Source organism: Ambystoma mexicanum, chromosome 9 (genome assembly GCF_040938575.1).
Source record: "Ambystoma mexicanum isolate Mex_15411 chromosome 9, UKY_AmexF1_1, whole genome shotgun sequence".
In the NCBI taxonomy this organism is placed as follows: domain Eukaryota; kingdom Metazoa; phylum Chordata; class Amphibia; order Caudata; family Ambystomatidae; genus Ambystoma; species Ambystoma mexicanum.
This window is the reverse complement of record NC_090931.1, coordinates 1,557,636,227-1,557,654,656: the sequence shown is the minus strand read 5'-3', so window position 1 is coordinate 1,557,654,656 and position 18,430 is coordinate 1,557,636,227. Positions and strand designations below refer to the sequence as shown.

Here is an 18,430-nt window from a genome sequence, read left to right as displayed (position 1 = left end):
ATGTGCCAGTGATATATCAATGTCCACAGAGTCCTCGTTTTTTTTCTCCCAACTTTAATTATATAGAAAATAATACAACTGAGTAACAACCGAATGGGAACAAGTAAAAGATTACTCCATATACATCAGTGCAGCAAAATGCAAATGACTACTTAATTAACAGCATTTCAGAAAGAATTCCGAAAACATTCCCACCCTCCTATCCCATAGCAAGACACAAATGACAACAGAACAAAACATACAGCCCTACCAACCCTCCCCAACCCCAATATCCACAAAATAAAACCAAGCCTAAACCTCATCCAAATAAATCACAGAATGACCCCATCTCTCCTCGTACTCAGTTTCCCGATGTTGTCGAATTGCCTGAGTCTTCTCATACCAAGAGAGCGTCCGCATATCCGACACCCAGTTCTCGCAATGTGGCTTCTTCCTGGATTTCCACACCTTCATTATTTGTTTTATGGCCATCAACAATGCTCTATCAATCCATTCCAAATGATCCCACATCTCCACACTTCGACTATCAGTTGAAGGGAAAATCATGGACAGAAAAGTACGAGGCAACGTCATACTAGTTACCATATCAATGCAATCCAGAACCTCTCTCCAAAAGTCCAGCACTCTACTACACTCCCAGAGCATATGTAGATATGTCCCTCTCGAGCCTCCACACCCCCAGCACAGATCTACATCAGCCTAGCCTCTCTCCTTCATTTTCACGGGTGTCCAATAAATACGGCCTAAAAGACGTTGGTGAATATACCTCAAATTTAAATCAACCTTGGCTCTTACCGAAGCCCTCCAGCTATTATCCCACAAGCCATCAGAAAGATCAGTTTCCAATTCAGACACCCATTTCACTTGCAACTGATCCCAGGAACTCCTCATACAGTCCTGCAAGGGCATCGACTTGACATATGTAGAAACTGCCCTAGGAGATGTAGCAAAATCTCACAAATCTGAGGACTACTACTCAAAGGTCCGCTCAACATTTGCAATCTGTCCATCAGCAATCGCTCCAAAAGCCCATATCTACACGCCTCCCTATTATGCAGACCATAACAACTAGCTAATTCTTCAAACGGAACCATCCCCCTTTCCATACATCCCCTATCTTCAGAATGCCCCTGTTAGCTCAACCCCTGCAATTAAGCATTTTATTATTAATTTCTAAACCCGGGTTCAGCCAAATAGAGGCCGAATCATACAAATACAAGGATTGCCCAGAATCCAAGTAACCAACACTGACTTGGAAACCACTAGAGCCTCCAATTTAGTACCAGAATTCACCAACCTCCCATACGAATATAAACAGTCCAGGGAAAAGGGATGCAGCAGTTCTTTTTCCATTAAAAGCCAATATGGGTCTGATTCCCCGCCCCTCCTCAAAGTAATAAGAATCCTTCTTCAATAAAAATCCCCTACAATAATTCTCCAATACCGGATAACCAAAGCCCCCCATCTTTAACTCTACCCACCAAAATAAGGAAGTCCATAAAAATCCTATCAATGCTCCGGAGCACTTTTTTAGTAAATTTAAGGGGAAGTGATTGAATAAAATACAGGACCTTTGGCAACAGCATCCTCTTGATAGCATTGATTCTTGCCCAGATGCTCAGACTCTATCTTTCCCATCTTTGTACATCCTTCAGCAGAATTTCTTTCAATTTGTCTACATTGTATTCCCCCGTTCTCTTGATATCGCGCACCAAGTAGACTCCTAAATATTTCACCGAAACATCAGCCCATTGTGTGACAGTTTAATAGCCTGGTCTCCCTTTTCTCCCCCTTCTGTCGAACTCTCCTCACCTGGACTGGAATCGCTGTTGGAATCCTGCAGACGCCGTCGAAGTAGGTAATCCTTCTCCTTTTTCCGATGAGCTTGCTTGTCACGGAGGGAGGCCACCGTGACTGCTGGAGAGAACAGCTGTCCGAGGACCTCCCTTCCGGAACCAAGCCGAAAATAGGGGAAAAAACCTGAATGGGGAAAAAACCCTTGGACTCCTCTGGTGTGTAGTACGGAAGGTGTAGTTCCAGCGGAAAGTAGACTTTCAGATGGTCGAAGGAAATCGTATCCGTAAGTGTGACTGAGGGCAACACAGCAGCGGAACAGGGGTGTCCTGTCGTGGGAGCGGAACACCCACCAGCCAAGGCCACAGCGGGGCGAGGACCAGAGGAGAGGAAGCAAAGGAGAAAAAACGCCAAGGAGGTAGCGGAGAGAGAAAAAGAAAGCACAGGGAAAAAAGGGCGGCGCCTATCCGCGTGGACGGGGCCGCAAGAAGTGAGAAACAGAGACCGCTGAGGCGCGGCGGCAGCATAGAAAACTGGAGAGGAGAGAAAGCAAGAAGAACGCTCGCAGGAGGGCGCGAGTGAATGGAGCCTGAACAGAGCGAGGCAGGAGCGAAGGAACCCGGAAGAGCGAGAGCTTCCAAAGGATAGATGCAACACAGGGACCACCGGGCCGGGAGAGAAGATATACTCCCAGCGGCCCCGCGCTACCAGGAGAAACCAGTAAGGGACACAAAGGAGGGACTAGTACCTCCCGTACCTGCGTCCCAAAATCCAGCGCGGAAGAAACCGCCAGTCGGAACGCCTGCGGGTGACAGTATGCCCCCTTCCAGTCCGCACCACCCCAGGCTTCCCCGGGTGCAGGCGGTGGAACCTTGCGAGTAAGCGAGGAGCTTGCACCTGAGAAGCAGGTTCCCAGGAGTCCTCCGACTCCGGATAACCCTTCCAGGACAAAAGGTATTCCAACCTCCCTCGGTAGAACCTAGAGTCTCGAATGTTGGAGACCTCAAATTCTGCTTGATTGGGTCTCTGAGAGGGAGTGTCTCTGGGCACTGGTCTGTGATGAGAATCGGAATAGAAAGGTTTAAGGAGAGATGAATGAAATACAGGGTGAATGCGATTTAGAGAAGGAGGCAGCCGAAGACGGTAAGCCACAGGATTAATTTTGTGAAGAATGGGAAAAGGACCCAGAAAGCGAGGGGAGAGTTTAGAGGGCCTTGTCCATCTGGGTAAAAACCGAGTGGACAACCACACCTTGTCGCCTGGCTTCCAATCTGGACATTCTTTGCGGTGTTTATCTGCTCCGATCTTCGATCGTCTCCTGCTGTTCTCTAAACATCGCAATGTCGTGGCATGTGCCTCCTTGATCTGATCTAATACCTCTTCGGCCGCTGGGGAGTTGGTGAAACTGGGAACCTCCGGAAGAATGGACTTAGGGTGGACCCCATAAGTACAAAAGAATGGCGAGAGACCAATGGCAGAGTGCCTGGTATTGTTATATGAGAATTCTGCAGTAGGCAGTAAAGAAACCCAATTGTCTTGATGCTGAGTGACATAACATCTCAGATATAGTTCGAGAGTAGCATTCAGACGTTCCGTCATCCCGTTGGATTGAGGATAGAATCCCGAAGAGAGTGCTCTCTCAATCCCCAATCGGTTACACAGAGCTGTCCAGAATCTCGAGGTGTACTGACTACCCCGATCAGAGATGATCTTGTCAGGTAACCCGTGAAGTCTGAAGATGTCTCGTGCAAACACCTCAGCTATCCTAGTGGCTGTAGGAACACCAGAAAGAGGAGAGAAGTGTGCCATCTTGGAGAACGCATCTACCGTGACCATGATGCAGGTACAGGATTCGGATTCCGGTAGGTCTACAATGAAATCCGTAGAAACCAATCCCCAGGGGCGAGTAGGCATCTCAACTTGGGTGAGTAATCCCAATGGTTTCCCTGTAGGATATTTAGACCGAGCACAAATAGGACAGGTCTTCACAAAGTCCAGGGTATCTCTTCTCACGGTGGGCCAGGAAAAATTCCTTGAGATGAGCTCCAGGGTGTTGGTTCCCCCGCGGTGACCTGCAAGGCGAGAAGTGACACCAATCCAGAATCTTCTTCCGCAGCATGCCTTCCGGGACATACAGTCGTTTCTTGAAGAACAGCCAGCCGTCCTTCTCCTGGTAAGGAGAGTCGGGGTGTAGCGGTAATTGGGGAATTTCCTGAACCACAGCGGCTTTAACCTCTCGTAGAAAAGAGCTAACAAGGGCCAATATCCGGTTGTGATGAAACATGGGTTCAGCGGATAACGAAGCCCTCTCCTTGCTGGAGTCCTTGCGGGACAGGGCGTCTGCCAGACGGTTTAATGACCCAGGAATGTAGGAAATCTGGTAATCATATTGCGAGAAAAGATAGGCCCAACGTGCTTTCCTGGAATTTGAACACTCCATTTCCTGGAGGGCTTTCAGGTTCTTGTGATCAGTCCTGATAAGGAAGGGATGTCGGGCCCCCATGAGCAGATGGTGCCATTCGTCGCAAGCCAATTTCATTGCCAACAGCTCCTTTTCTAGGACAGAATAATTCAATTGACTGGGTGAGAGTGTCTTGGATAAGTAAGCTACCGGATGTTCCACTCCACCGACAGCCTGAAGTAGTACCGCTCCGATGGCAATTGCAGAGGCATCGGTTTCCAGGATGAAGGGCTGAGTTTGGTCTGGGTGTCGGAGAATCGGAGCTGAGCAGAAGGGATTGTTTGCGGGAGGGGGAATGGATAGGATGATGGAGGAGAGAGAATGGGTAGGTCGACTGTTTGAGCAACTTAAAACTGTTATCGGTATCGGTTGACCAGCGGAACGGAGAGGCCTCATTCTTGAGTAGACGAGTGATGGGGTACACCACTTCCAAGAAGTTGGGGATGAACCTTCGGTAATAGTTGGAGAGTCCCAGGAACCTCTGCACTTCTCGGACAGAAGTGGGGGCGGGCCATTCGAGAATGGCCTTAACCTTCCTTTGATCCATGTCTATCCCTTCCTCTGATAATTTGTACCCCAGATACTGCACAGAAGGTACCGCAAATTTGCACTTCTCAGCTTTAACCAATAGCTCGTTCTTCTGTAGACGTTCAAGAACTTGGGTGACATGAACAATGTGTTCCTGTATGTTCGAGGAGTAGACCAAGATATCATCCAAATAAATGATGACGGAAGTGGAAAGCATGTCGGAAAACATTCTGTCCATAAATCTTTGGAACGCTGCAGGAGCGTTAACCAGTCCAAATGGCATCACCTTATACTCGAACAGGCCGAATGGAGTGCGGAATGCCGTCTTCCATTCGTCACCCTTGGAGATTCTGAGCAGATGGTAGGCGTTTCTGAGGTCGAGCTTGGTAAATATTCTGGCTCCTTGTACAGCCTTGATGATATCGGAGATCAATGGCATGGGGTAACGATCTCGGATAGTCACCTTATTTAGACCTCTGTAGTCTATACAGGGTCTAAGTTCTGTGGAATCCCTTTTCTTGATGAAAAATAAGGGAGCCCCTGCAGGGGATTTCGAAGGCTGAATCAGTCCATTTGTCATATTTGTGTCCAAATAGTTTCGTAACACAAGCTTCTCCGTAAGTGTCAAAGAGAACATTCTGCCGAAGGGAACTAGTGCATTGGGTACCAAATCTATGGTACAGTCCTCGGGCCGGTGGGGTGGCAGTTTGGAGTGAAGGCTTTCTTGGAATACTTCAGAGTATTTCAAACAAAAATTTGGTAGTGCAAGAACCCCCACACAGTTGGAGGTGTGAGCCGTAATAGATTGAAGGCCCTTCTGACTCTTCGGTGGAAGACAGTGTTCGGTGCAGTATGCAGAACAGAAACTCAGCTGGTTATTTGTCCAATCGATTTGGGGATTGTGTCTGCAAAGCCAAGTGATTCCCAAAATTATTGGAAAATGTGCAGCCCGGATGATGTCGAACCTTATCACTTCTGAGTGCTGAAAAACTGTTAAGGATAGCTCTTCAGTGGTATGGGTGATGAGTCCGGGTGATAGTGGAGAGCTGTCAACTCCTTCTATCTTCTGGCCTTCCTTCCGGGGTATCCTGCGTAGACCGACCTTATCGGCCCATAGGGTATCAACAAAATTTCCTGCTGCTCCGCAGTCCAATAATGCGAGAGTCTCCACCTTCTCACCTTCGATCATTATGATAGCTGAAACTACCATGAGTCTGGAATCTTCCTTGGAGTCAGAAGAAGAAACTGTTAGAGAAACATAGGGACGAGTAGACAGAACTGGAAACCCCGGACACTAGTCCCTATTGATGCCGAGGGTGATCGTTTCCCTGCCTCTTGTTAGGCAGTTCTGTGCAGTCTTTTAGAAGGTGTTGATCCAACCCACAGTAAGCGCAAAGTCCTTTTTCTCTTCTTCGCCTTCTTTCGGCAGCAGTCAGAGGTGCTCTTGTGGAGCCAATCTGCATTGGTTCTTCTGAAGCGGCAGCAGGAGAACGACTAGGGGGAGAGTATGTCCGAGAATCCGGGAGGAGTCCTGAGCCTCGTTGTTTGTGTCTTTCCATCTTCCTTTCCTGTAGGCGATACTCAATATGTAGTGCAGCAGTTAGCAGGTCAGGGAAAGTAGGTGAGCGAGTTGATCTGGCTAATTCATCTTTAATCTCCTCTTTAAGACCCCTCCTGAAAATGGCATATTGTGCCGGTTCTGGCCAGCCTGCGCCAGAGGCTGTTTTGAAAGCAGAGATATACGACAGGACGTCCAAAGAACCTTGTTTTACATCCAACAACTCTTCAGAAGCAGTAAATGACAATTCTGGGCGTTCGAAAGTCTGTCTCAGAGAATTTTGGAACGCTGCGTAATCTTGGAGAATGGCATTGTTGCTTGTGACTAGGGGAGTGGCCCAGGTCAGAGCGTTGCCTGTCATGTTCGAGATTAGGAAGCCGACCTTCGCTTGGTCTGTAGAGAAAGTGCGGGGTCGGAAAGTAAAGTAGACTGTACACGCCTCTAGGAACTCCTTCACCTTCTTGGGGGCACCATCAAATTTTCCCGAGGATAGTGTTGTAGGTGGTAGTTCTGGAGGGGGAGGTTCCCGGGCAGATACCATTTGTCTAAGGAGGGCGTTCTCAGCTTTGACTCCCTGAAGTTCCTGAGACATAGCTTGAATTGCCTTCCAAAGTTCTTGCACTTGCCCTTCGGCTGACATGGTGTCTTTCTTTTGGCGTTGCAATCTGTGACAGTTTAATAGCCTGGTCTCCCTTTTCTCCCCCTTCTGTCGAACTCTCCTCACCTGGACCGGAATCGCTGTCGGAATCCTGCAGACGCTGTCGAAGTAGGTAATCCTTCTCCTTTTTCCGATGAGCTTGCTTGTCACGGAGGGAGGCCACCGTGACCGCTGGAGAGAACAGCTGTCCGAGGACCTCCCTTCCGGAACCAAGCCGAAAATAGGGGAAAAAACCCTGAATGGTGAAAAAACCCTTGGACTCCTCTGGTGTGTAGTACGGAAGGTGTAGTTCCAGCGGAAAGTAGACTTTCAGATGGTCGAAGGAAATCGTATCCGTAAGTGTGACTGAGGGCAACACAGCGGAACAGGGGTGTCCTGTCATGGGAGCGGAACACCCACCAGCCAAGGCCACAGCGGGGTGAGGACCAGAGGAGAGGAAGCAAAGGAGAAAAAACGCCAGGGAGGTAGCGGAGAGAGAGAAAAAGAAAGCACAGGGAAAAAAGGGCGGCGCCTATCCGTGGGGATGGGGCCACAAGAGAAGAGAAACAGAGACCGCTGAGGCGCGGCGGCAGCAGAGAAAACTGGAGAGGAGAGAAAGCAAGAAGAACGCTCGCAGGAGGGCGCGAGTGAATGGAGCCTGAACAGAGCGAGGCAGGAGCGAAGGAACCCGGAAGAGCGAGAGCTTCCAAAGGATAGATGCAACGCAGGGACCGCCGGGCCGGGAGAGAAGATATACTCCCAGCGGCCCCGCGCTACCAGGAGAAACCAGTAAGGGACACAAAAGAGGGACTAGTACCTCCCGTACCTGCGTCCCAAAATCCAGCGCGGAAGAAACCGCCAGTCGGAACGCCTGCGGGTGACCCATTGGCAATCCCAGTCCAACAACCTCCCATTCAACGGGTTCATCTGAAGCGGGAAAACTACCGTTTTACCCCAGTTCACTTTATAGCCGGACAATTCTCCCACCTCCTGCAGCATATTTCTCAATACGAGTCCACCCACCTCAAGACCACCGTCAGATCGTCAGCATATGCTAGAACTTTCACCTCATCATTTCTCAACTTCCAACCACAGATATTCTGCTCCTGCCTAAGATAAGCCAACAACGGCTCCAGGACTAAATTAAACAGTGTCCTAGTTTTTAAGTCACCTGAGGGGGTAGGAAGTGTCTATGTGCCGTCCCCAATGGGTATCTACTGATTTATTGAAACTGAGAGTATGTAGCTTTGAAGTATATTATTCTGTTGTATATATTTAGCTCCCTTCTGAAGAAGGCTTATTCATCTTGACTGTAAAATTAATAATTAATTGTTTAATCAAGAAACCTTGTTTGTAAGTGTTATTTGCATACTTGTCACTGTGAATCTCTGTTATAACCCTACAGCTCACATTGACCCCTCTTGAGATAAGCCTGGCTGCTCAGTCACTCTCCCAACTTGTGTAATACATGCTTATACCAAGGGTTGGGTCAAGTATTGCCAAGAGGACAAGGCTGGTGCAGTCTCCCACAGGGTTCATACAATCTTGCCTAACAGTAGAGAGGGAAGAAAACCAGGATGATGGCGGGAGAGGGAATGGGTAGGATGATGGCATAAGAGGGAATGGGTAGGATGATGGCGGGAGAGGGTATGCCTAGGATGATGGCAGGATGATGGCGGGAGAGGGAATGGGTAGGATGATGGCGGGAGAGGGAATGGGTAGGATGATGGCGGGAGAGGGAATGGGTAGGATGATGGCGGGAGAGGGAATGGGTAGGATGATGGCATAAGAGGGAATGGGTAGGATGATGGCGGGAGAGGGTATGCCTAGGATGATGGCAGGATGATGGCGGGAGAGGGAATGGGTAGGATGATGGCGGGAGAGGGTATGGGTAGGATGATGGCGGGAGAGGGTATGGGTAGGATGATGGCGGGAGAGGGTATGGGTAGGATGATGGCGGGAGAGGGTATGGGTAGGATGATGGCGGGAGAGGGAATGGGTAGGATGATGGCGGGAGAGGGTATGCCTAGGATGATGGCAGGATGATGGCGGGAGAGGGAATGGGTAGGATGATGGCGGGAGAGGGAATGGGTAGGATGATGGCGGGAGAGGGAATGGGTAGGATGATGGCGGGAGAGGGAATGGGCAGGATGATGGCGCAAGAGGGTATGGGCAGGATGATGGCGGGAGAGGGTATGGGCAGGATGATGGCGGGAGAGGGTATGGGCAGGATGATGGTGGGAGAGGGTATGGGCAGGATGATGGCGGGAGAGGGGATGGATAGGATGATGACAGGAGAGGGAATGGGTAGGATGATGGCGGGAGAGGGGATGGATAGGATGATGGCGGGAGAGGGGATGGATAGGATGATGGTGGAGAGAGAATAGGTAGGATGATGGCGGGAGGGGGAATGGATGGGATGATGGCGGGAGGGGGAATGGGTAGGATGATGGGGGAGAGAATGGGCCTCATTACGAGGTGGGCGGAATGGGTTTACCGGCACCGGTAATGGTGCCGGTAAACCCATTCCGCCCTATTACGAGGTTCCCTTGCGGGACCCACACAGAACGTCTGGTCAGACCAGACGTCCTTTGCCGGTCCTGCAAGGGGAACAAGGAGCTATTAACGGGCCCGTTATTAACAGGCCCGTAATTACCTCCATCCCCATTCCCATTCAAGCCCTATAGGGCTTGAATGGGAATGGGGATGGGTTTTTTGAATGAGGAATTACTGGGTCCTCCATGGAGTGGCCCGGTAATTCCTCATTCACAGAACCCGGACCCGGACACGATTTTGGAGGCAGCCATGGCGCTAATAGCACGATGGCTATCTCCAAACTCGTAATGAGGCCCAATGGGTAGGATGATGGTGGGAGGGGGAATGGATGGGATGATGGCGGGAGGGGGAATGGGGAATGGGTAGGATGATGGGGGAGAGAATGGGCCTCATTACGAGGTGGGCGGAATGGGTTTACCGGCACCGGTAATGGTGCCGGTAAACCCATTCCGCCCTATTACGAGGTTCCCTTGCGGGACCCACACAGAACGTCTGGTCAGACCAGACGTCCTTTGCCGGTCCTGCAAGGGGAACAAGGAGCTATTAACGGGCCCGTTATTAACAGGCCCGTAATTACCTCCATCCCCATTCCCATTCAAGCCCTATAGGGCTTGAATGGGAATGGGGATGGGTTTTTTGAATGAGGAATTACTGGGTCCTCCAAGGTTGGAGTGGCCCGGTAATTCCTCATTCACAGAACCCGGACCCGGACACGATTTTGGAGGCAGCCATGGCGCTAATAGCACGATGGCTATCTCCAAACTCGTAATGAGGCCCAATGGGTAGGATAATGGAGAGAGAATGGGTAGGATGATGGTGGGAGGGGGAATGGATAGGATGAAGGAGAGATAATGGGTACGGTGATGGTGGAGAGATAATGGGTACGATGATGGTTGTTATGAAGAATTCTCATTTCATGGCTAATTTCCCTCACCTAATGAGTCCCTCAGCAGCTTTGCTGGATTTCTAGGATTTACTTTTTTCACCTGGTAAGAGTGTGAGCCTTTTTCCCCACTCTTACATGTGTTTTGCCATGTGTGGTTTTACCATTTTGTGTGTTCTTGTGCTCTGGAGCCTCACCTACTCCAGAAGCACCACTTTTTGTGTGTGTTACACAGCACCCTCAGTGCAGTGAAACAGGGTTGTCTTTGAGACTTCCCACTGACTCCATTTTTCTGGGGCTGACTACTGTCCCCCAGAAACATGTAAAGTTGCCATTAACTTTATATAGTCACTTTAAACCACAGACCCAGTACACCCCATCTTACATGGAGTATTGTAAAGGGTTAACTCATCCCTTTTTGTCTGTGCCTCTTGGAGCGTTGTTTCGCTGCCTTAACATTAAGACTTGGCTGGTGGCAGTGACATCTACCCTAACTTTTCTACCATAATTATCTTATATAAACTTGGTAATGTTTTAGGCTATTATATTAGCCTCGAACATAAACCCGCTTGACCAAATTTATTGCTTCCGGCTGGGTTTATTCGCCATTTCTTTTTGTTAAAGTCTTTCTCGTGTTTTTCTCTGCGCGCCAAACCGGGGATGATTCCTTTGTTCGCTGTCTTTTCGCGGGCTTCTGCACAGAAGCCCTACTTAAGGCGCCTGAAAGTCTAGGTAGACAGGATGTGAGGGAGGGATCTTCGGATCCCTGCCAGGGGTTCCCTTCGTAACCCAAGTTCCACGCTTGTCTGATTGGTTAAGGGGACTGGCCTTGCCAGGCCAGCCACCCTGCTGTGTGATTGACAGCCAGGCTGTATGAATGGGGGAAAACTGCATAAAAAGCCAGTCTCTGGGACTGGAAGAGCAGAGTCGCCACTGGAACAAAAGAACCAACGAGGAACTGGAAGAAGAGGACCCCTACCACGACTGAACCGCCCAGTGAAGCCCTGCTGCACGTCCGAATCGCCAAATCCGACGACATAGAAGATCCTCCAGGAAACGTCTTCCCTTGAGCTGATGGGACCAACCAGTTTGCCCAAACTACAAGCCAGGACCCCTTCTCTGGTCGAAATTCGCTGTACAGAGCTACAGTGGGCTGGATAGCCAGGAAGGTCGGACCCTGCTTGGGTTTTAAGGAGCGCACATTTTATTTGTTGGTTTGCTCTGCTGCTGGTTTCTTCCCTGGATGGCGCAGGACCCTCCAGTCTTCCTACTTCTTGTCAGTCCGACTGTCGCTTCAGGAACCGTGAGCCTGCAGGAACCACCAGGAACGTCTGCCTCAGCTACAGCTCCCTCTCCGTTTTAAGGTACTGTGCAAATCCGGTTGCTCGTTTCGTTCAACCGCAGTAAAAGTGTTTTAAATCTTTTGCCATCAGAGGGCTTGTCCTTCTCTTCTCTTTGAACTAACTTTTCTACCAACCAACCTCGTCCGGAATATGTGTCACAAACTTTATCGTGAACTACCCTGAACTGTGTGATCTTGAGCAAAAGACTTTTGACATATTGACTTTGGCCCTAAGCCTTTTCTAGCTGATCTTCTCACTGTAGTTTCTCTTGTGCAATTGCCCTGAGTACTTAACTGTTGGTTTTGCCTAATTTCTAATAACTTTGTCTTTCCCTCCCCTTTAAATTGCTGGAGTGCCATTTTGCTCCCACTTCATTTTGTGAGCTTAACTTGTCTGGAATGTAAGGGTAGTGTTGTGGTGTATTTATGACTGTGATTTCTTACTTGCTTATAATAGTGAAATGTTATACAACTGTTGAGTAAATAAATATATATTCTTTTACTTGGAAACCTTGAGTCAGTGTTTGCCTGAATCATAGTAATTGCTGTCCTTTGTGTAACTATTTAATACTGCTCACTTACTCTTGAGATAAGTCTATCTGCTCCGCTACTGCTACCACTTTAACTGTGTAGTACAGGCTTGTACCAAAGGTGACATTGTACTGTCACCTTTTTTGTCTTTATTGTGTGTGGTGTTCCCAAAGGGTACTGCATATAATTCTGCCTAACAGAGAGATAATGTGGAGAGAGAATGGGTAGGATGATGATGATGATGGTGGTGGAGAGAGAAGGAAGGCAAAGATGATGGTGGGAGAGGGAATGGGTAGGATGATGGCGGAGAGGGAATGGGTAGGATGATGGCGGAGAGGGAATGGGTAGGATGATGGCGGAGAGGGAAAGGGTAGGATGATGGCGGGAGAGGGAAAGGGTAGGATGATGGCGGGAGAGGGAAAGGGTAGGATGATGGCGGGAGAGGGAAAGGGTAGGATGATGGCGGGAGAGGGAATGGGTAGGATGATGGCGGGAGAAGGAATGGGTAGGATGATGGCGGGAGAGGGAAGGGGTAGGATGATGGCGGGAGAGGGAATGGGTAGGATGATGGCGGGAGAGGGAATGGGTAGGATGATGGCGGAGAGAGAATGGGTAGGATGATGGCGGAGAGAGAACTGGTAGGATGATGGTGGAGAGAGAGAACTGGTAGGATGATGGTGGAGAGAGAGAAGGGGTAGGATGATGGTGGAGAGAGAGAAGGGGTAGGATGATGATGGTGGAGAGAGAGAATGGGTAGGATGATGGTGGAAAGAGAAGGAAATCAAGAATTATGGTGGGAGAGGGGAATGGGTAGATGTTTGCGGGAGGGGGAATGGATAGGATGATGGCGGAGGGGGGGGATTGGATAGGATGATGGAGGAGAGAGAATGGGTAGGATGATGGAGGAGAGAGAATGGGTAGATGTTTGCGGGAGGGGGAATGGATAGGATGATGGAGGAGAGAGAATGGGTAGGTCGACTGTGAGCAGAGAAGTTACAAATGGAGATTAAATTACAATAAAGAAGGCTTAGAGTAAAGAGATCTACAGGATGGCAAGTGGGGAGAAGGATGGTGAAAAGAGAGGGAGGATAATGCAAGAGAGGAAAGAAGACTGTGGAGAGGAGAGCAGTTTAGAAAAGATGGAAGGTGGGTAGTGAAGAGGAAATGTTGGTTTGTGCGACAGTGTGAAACAAACTACAATTATTTGAATTCAACTCAGTAAACGCACAGCTTGTGACAAGGTTAATAATCATTGACAAAAGCACAAATACATTGACACATTGTAAACAGCTGGGGAGAGCTTCATTAACTAGCCTTCGAGAAACATTTGAGTATTACAAATAGGTGCTGTCCTGTTTTTGGTGGGCCCCTGGTCTTAGCACAGCAATCCTTTCTGGTAGGTGTGCGCGCTGCAGAGACCAGAGAATGTACAGCCGACGTGTCCTCATGGCAGGCAATCTAGAATGCAGATGTTTCATGTTTCATTAATGTTTCCATGGGGATGAGCCGTGTTGGTAATTCTCTTTTCCGATCCAGGCTGCCTTCCATGATGCCTCTGCCTGTTTCTCTGAAGAGGAGTGGAAGCTTTTGCAGGAGTGGCAGAAGGACCTGTACAGGAGTGTGATGAAGGAGATCCACCAGGCTCTGATTTCTCTTGGTAATGTTGCATTATTTGAAGTCTTTATAATCTGTGACGTGCGTGGTCTTCTGTGCCAGTATAGCCACAGTGCAGAGGCATGGGCCTGAGTTCTGAGCAGGTGTCTCCAGGTGGCATGGATTATACACACCATCCCTCCATACAACAGGGACGAGCGACTGTGGGAAGAGCTTGTTCCCTCTATAATAATGCTAATGATATGAGGTTTCCAGCTAGCCCTGATTGCAGCGCTGTCGTCATCAAGCTAAGAAGGATGACGGCTCGAGTCTGCCATCTCTGGAGCCGGTTTCACAGCATGCAGGCTGGCACTGTGATAGGGCAAGTGACTCCCTAGACCAGAGGAGGATGGAAATTCAATGAGTGGACTGAGCAAAAGGGTCTCACCAATGCTCATGGCCTCATGCTCTCTGAAGCCTGGACTGCGGACCCTGGAACTTTGCTCTGCTCACATACTCCCCCCTTTCCCCAGTCAGGTGCGGCCTCATCCCCCTTGCCTGGGTCATGCTCATCCATTCTGCTTGCAGAATGTCCTGCCTCATCTCTGAACTCCTTGGCCCTGGGAGACTACTCTGCAGCTCCATGATATTTTAGTGGCCAGAAGGCTAGGGCCTGACCTAATCGAAAAACAATTTGGTGGTGATTGTGTGACAGTCACTTTCCGGCCTGTCTGAGAGTCACTTTCCGGGCCTGTCTGAGTGTCGCCTTCTGGCAAGCTGATCTTGCCGGCTTTTTTTATTTATTAAAGAAGCTCTTTTTCACCACTTAGCAAGCCACGCCACGCCCACCTGGTGCCTTCCTGCTTGCCACTCTTTTCCACCACTTAGCAAGCCCCGCCCACCTGGTGCCTTCCTGCTTTTTCACCACTTAGCAAGCCCCGCCCACCTGGTGCCTTCCTGCTTGCCACTCTTTTCCACCACTTAGCAAGCCCCGCCCACCTGGTGCCTTCCTGCTTTTTCACCACTTAGCAAGCCCCGCCCACCTGGTGCCTTCCTGCTTGCCGCTCTTTTTCACCACTTAGCAAGCCCTGCCCACCTGGTGCCTTCCCGTTCTTTTTCACCACTTAGCAAGCCACGCCCACCTGGTGCCTTCCTGCTTGCTGCTCTGTTTCCCTACTTAAGGAGCCCTCCAGCTTCTTTTCCTTTGCAGATGGGGAGCAGGTGCAAATGGATCGAGGTCACCTGGCCTAAGCCCCGCCCACCTGGTGCCTTCCTACCTGCTGCTCTTTTTCACCACTTAGCAAGCTCTGCCCACCTGGTGCCTTCCTTCACCATCACCGTCTTGTGGCCAATGCTGGATTTGACTTTTATGGACTTCATTGATTCACGGTGCGTCACTCTTTCTCAACTCTCATGCTGTACTTCTTTTGCATCTTGTACTCATGGTGGCCCTGAATCATGCTGTTCCCATCTTCATCTTGTATCCTGGCTTGCAACATTATGTGTTACTACTGACTTCTGCAATTGTATTCACTCTCCACTCTTGCTTCTCCACTCTTTGTGACTGCTTACTCTCTGTTCTCTCCTCCTTTCCCTTCTCCCTTTTCCTATCTCCTTCCCTTACTTTCTTCTATGCACTTACTCTATCAGAATTGTCCCTGGACCTAATATGATAGCAACCTCGTCTGTTTCCTCCACCCTCCCATTACTGTTTTTTTCCTCCTCACCACCCCTCCAGCACTATCTGAAATGTCGTCAGGCCTAGTATGATAGTCGCTTGTTTTGTTCCTCACCTCCCTTTCTGCACCCCTTTCCCTCACCTTTTGTTTTTCTCCGGCTCTACCAGAAATGTCGTCAGGCCTAGTCCGGTAGTGGCCTGTCTGTTTCCATTTCCTTCCCACTCTCCCCCTCCCTTCCTTATCTATGTCTTAGCTCTTGCACTATCTGAAATGTCATCAGGCCGAGTACGATAGTTAATTTCACATCCTTACTGTTCATGGCCTGTAAGAATGTGGTTGTATTTTCGCTTGTTCCCTCCCTTGCCTTGAAGCGCTTTGAAACACATTGTGTATAGGCGCTATATAAATAATCATATCATATCACTGGTGGATGATGTTATCCACGCCATAAGAATTGCGCCCCTTGATTTGTTTTTACCCCCCACCTTAACTTGCTAGCTCCTGTAATCCTAGTCTCCCCTTCAGATCTGGGATTCAGTCCTTAGAGGGGCTGGAGTGCTGAACTGTACTGTAAGAGGATTCAATTCAACACTACAGCTAAGTCAACGCCTAGTCTAGAATACTGAATGAAAACCCTTATTGATATATCTTTATGTCCAGTTCATGCGTTCTGGATGACTACCCCTATATAACACCCCTCTGTTGGAATCCCCCTGACCCCACTGAGCCAAGAAGTAGTTCTGTTTTGCAAGTTAAAAGGTTTATTTGATAATTTAAACAATAGATATATATATCACACTTTATAATAAATTAATAATTGAATATCACACTTAATCTGATATGATAAAGATTAACAACGGAGAATCTGGCACTAGCACACTTCTTTATAATCACTAAGGAGTTGACATGAAATGGATAAGGTAGCACACTGGTAAGTAGGGACAGAAGAATAATGTGATAGAGAATGCTTTATAAAGTTCAAATGGATGCAATGTTGAATGAAATGCAGTACAGAAAATCACTTGATCGGATTTCTGCAAAAGACAGTGTAATCACTTTCTTGGACAATTTACCCCCCCTTTTATGCAATGCAAGGAAATGGAAGGAAGGCACACAGTTCTCAGAAATGCAATCAAATGTGATTCAGTTCACCCCAGCAACTTAGACTACAGAAGTTTACAACTCAGGCAAAACGCTTTTATATGTGCTGGCAATGAAGCAAAAAATATGCTAAAATGCTTTTAATTCCCTCTAGAGGTTCAGGGTGAGTGGTATCTAGTTAATATTAGTCCAGGCTCACACTAGCAATGATTCAGGGATGATTAGCAGGTTAAACAAACTTTTCTTTAACGGAAGGCAAGCAGCAGCAGATTTTTTTACACGTGGAGAAACTTGCAAATCGCGGCAAAATGTCAAATCGCGGCAAAATTTGCGAATGCGCCGGGCGCGATTACAGAGGAACTACAAGGACTATCACTATCGTTCTGGGGTCCTAAGACAGCCTAGGATCTCAGCTTCCAGATGAAAGTTACTGCAAGTCTCTAAGACAAACGGTCGCAGAGATATGAGCGATTTTGTGAAGGTCGTTTTTCAGATTTGAAATTTTAAAGTTCAAAAAGGCAAGTGACAGCTAGCAACTAGAAAATGGCAGGTGACAGTTAGGAGGCAGTTCTACTTAGATTAAATAGATTGAATTATATTATTTTAACTAAGAGATTTGGTTTTGCACAGTTCTACTATGTACTCACAATATATTTAGAAATATGCCTCGCCACGGATCTGGTCAGGTTTTGGACTGGACTCCGGTCTGGTCTCTGCACTTCACAGTGATCTGGGTCAGCTCTCTGGTTCTGCTAACAGTAGTCTGGGTCAGCTCTGCTCTCTCTCTCTGGGTACAGCACTGCTTCTGGATTCTGGAGATTGATGGATTTGAAGTCTCTAGTTTGGCTCTCTGGAGGTTTGATGGAGGTAAAGTGTGGATTTTTCCGGCAGAGCTTCCCGCAGCAGATGGAAAAAGAATGTCCCTATCTGTCCTGACTGTCTGCTGTTATGTGTTTTGAAAGTGGGTGTGTGTGCAGCATCACTAGACCCTACCCCTCTCCACTTGCCATTGGTCAGATTTCCATTTCTCACTTGATCGGGGAAGGAACTGTGAGTCAGAGCGATGTCATTTTATGGCTTGCAGAGAGGACACTCCCCTGTCAAATTGCACACAATCTATATTTGATAAAAAAAAACATATTTGCACAGGGAAACATTTGTTTAAAATTACATACACCCCTCACATATTACAGGAGGTATCCCCTGTTCAAACTCTGCTCTTCCTGGGGGCTTGCATTCAGAAATGGCACATATTTCACTTTTTAACTGATTTTGCAATGTCGGACATTAACCCAAATTTACACACATGTGCGCAAGGAGTATGGACATTAATTGATGAAGTGTCAGATTTTTAACATGCATACATTTAGAGTAATATCCTCTTTTCCGCTAAAACCCCCCTGAACATACCACCGGTTCTAAAAACCTCTTAAAATGTGGGCAGAAAAATCACAAGAATTATGCTATCATTTATAAAATTTTCACAAGTCCGCTCTATGAATGATCCATCTTTTTAGAGTTATGTTCTGGCCCCAAAGGGGTGTGGTTTCCCCCCAGCACAAGGTTGAATTTCTGGTTTTTCCAGTTCTGCCAAGCCAGCTTGCTCTCACAGGCAGTGCTCCTCCCCTTTCCTTCAGGAGGAAGCCACTTTTTACAGCCCCCGTCATAAACCATCTGCCTGGGTGAAGGGAGTTGCATTGTTCAGAGCTCCTGTATTCTGTGGGGGCTCCCCTTAATTCAATTATCAGAGAGATGGCATATCCTTAG

At 48.3% G+C, this 18,430-nt stretch overlaps 1 protein-coding gene across 3 annotated transcripts in view; it reads left to right on the top strand.

The window, feature by feature from the left end:
- The window catches only part of LOC138489519 (zinc finger protein 649-like), a 164,777-nt gene that overhangs the window by 18,570 nt on the left and 127,777 nt on the right, over positions 1-18,430 (top strand). For all 3 annotated transcript variants that reach the window (XM_069617263.1, XM_069617262.1, XM_069617261.1), the window contains exon 2: positions 13,827-13,947. In XM_069617263.1, the coding sequence (XP_069473364.1) occupies positions 13,827-13,947 (121 nt within the window). The remainder of the gene's footprint in view (positions 1-13,826; positions 13,948-18,430) is intronic.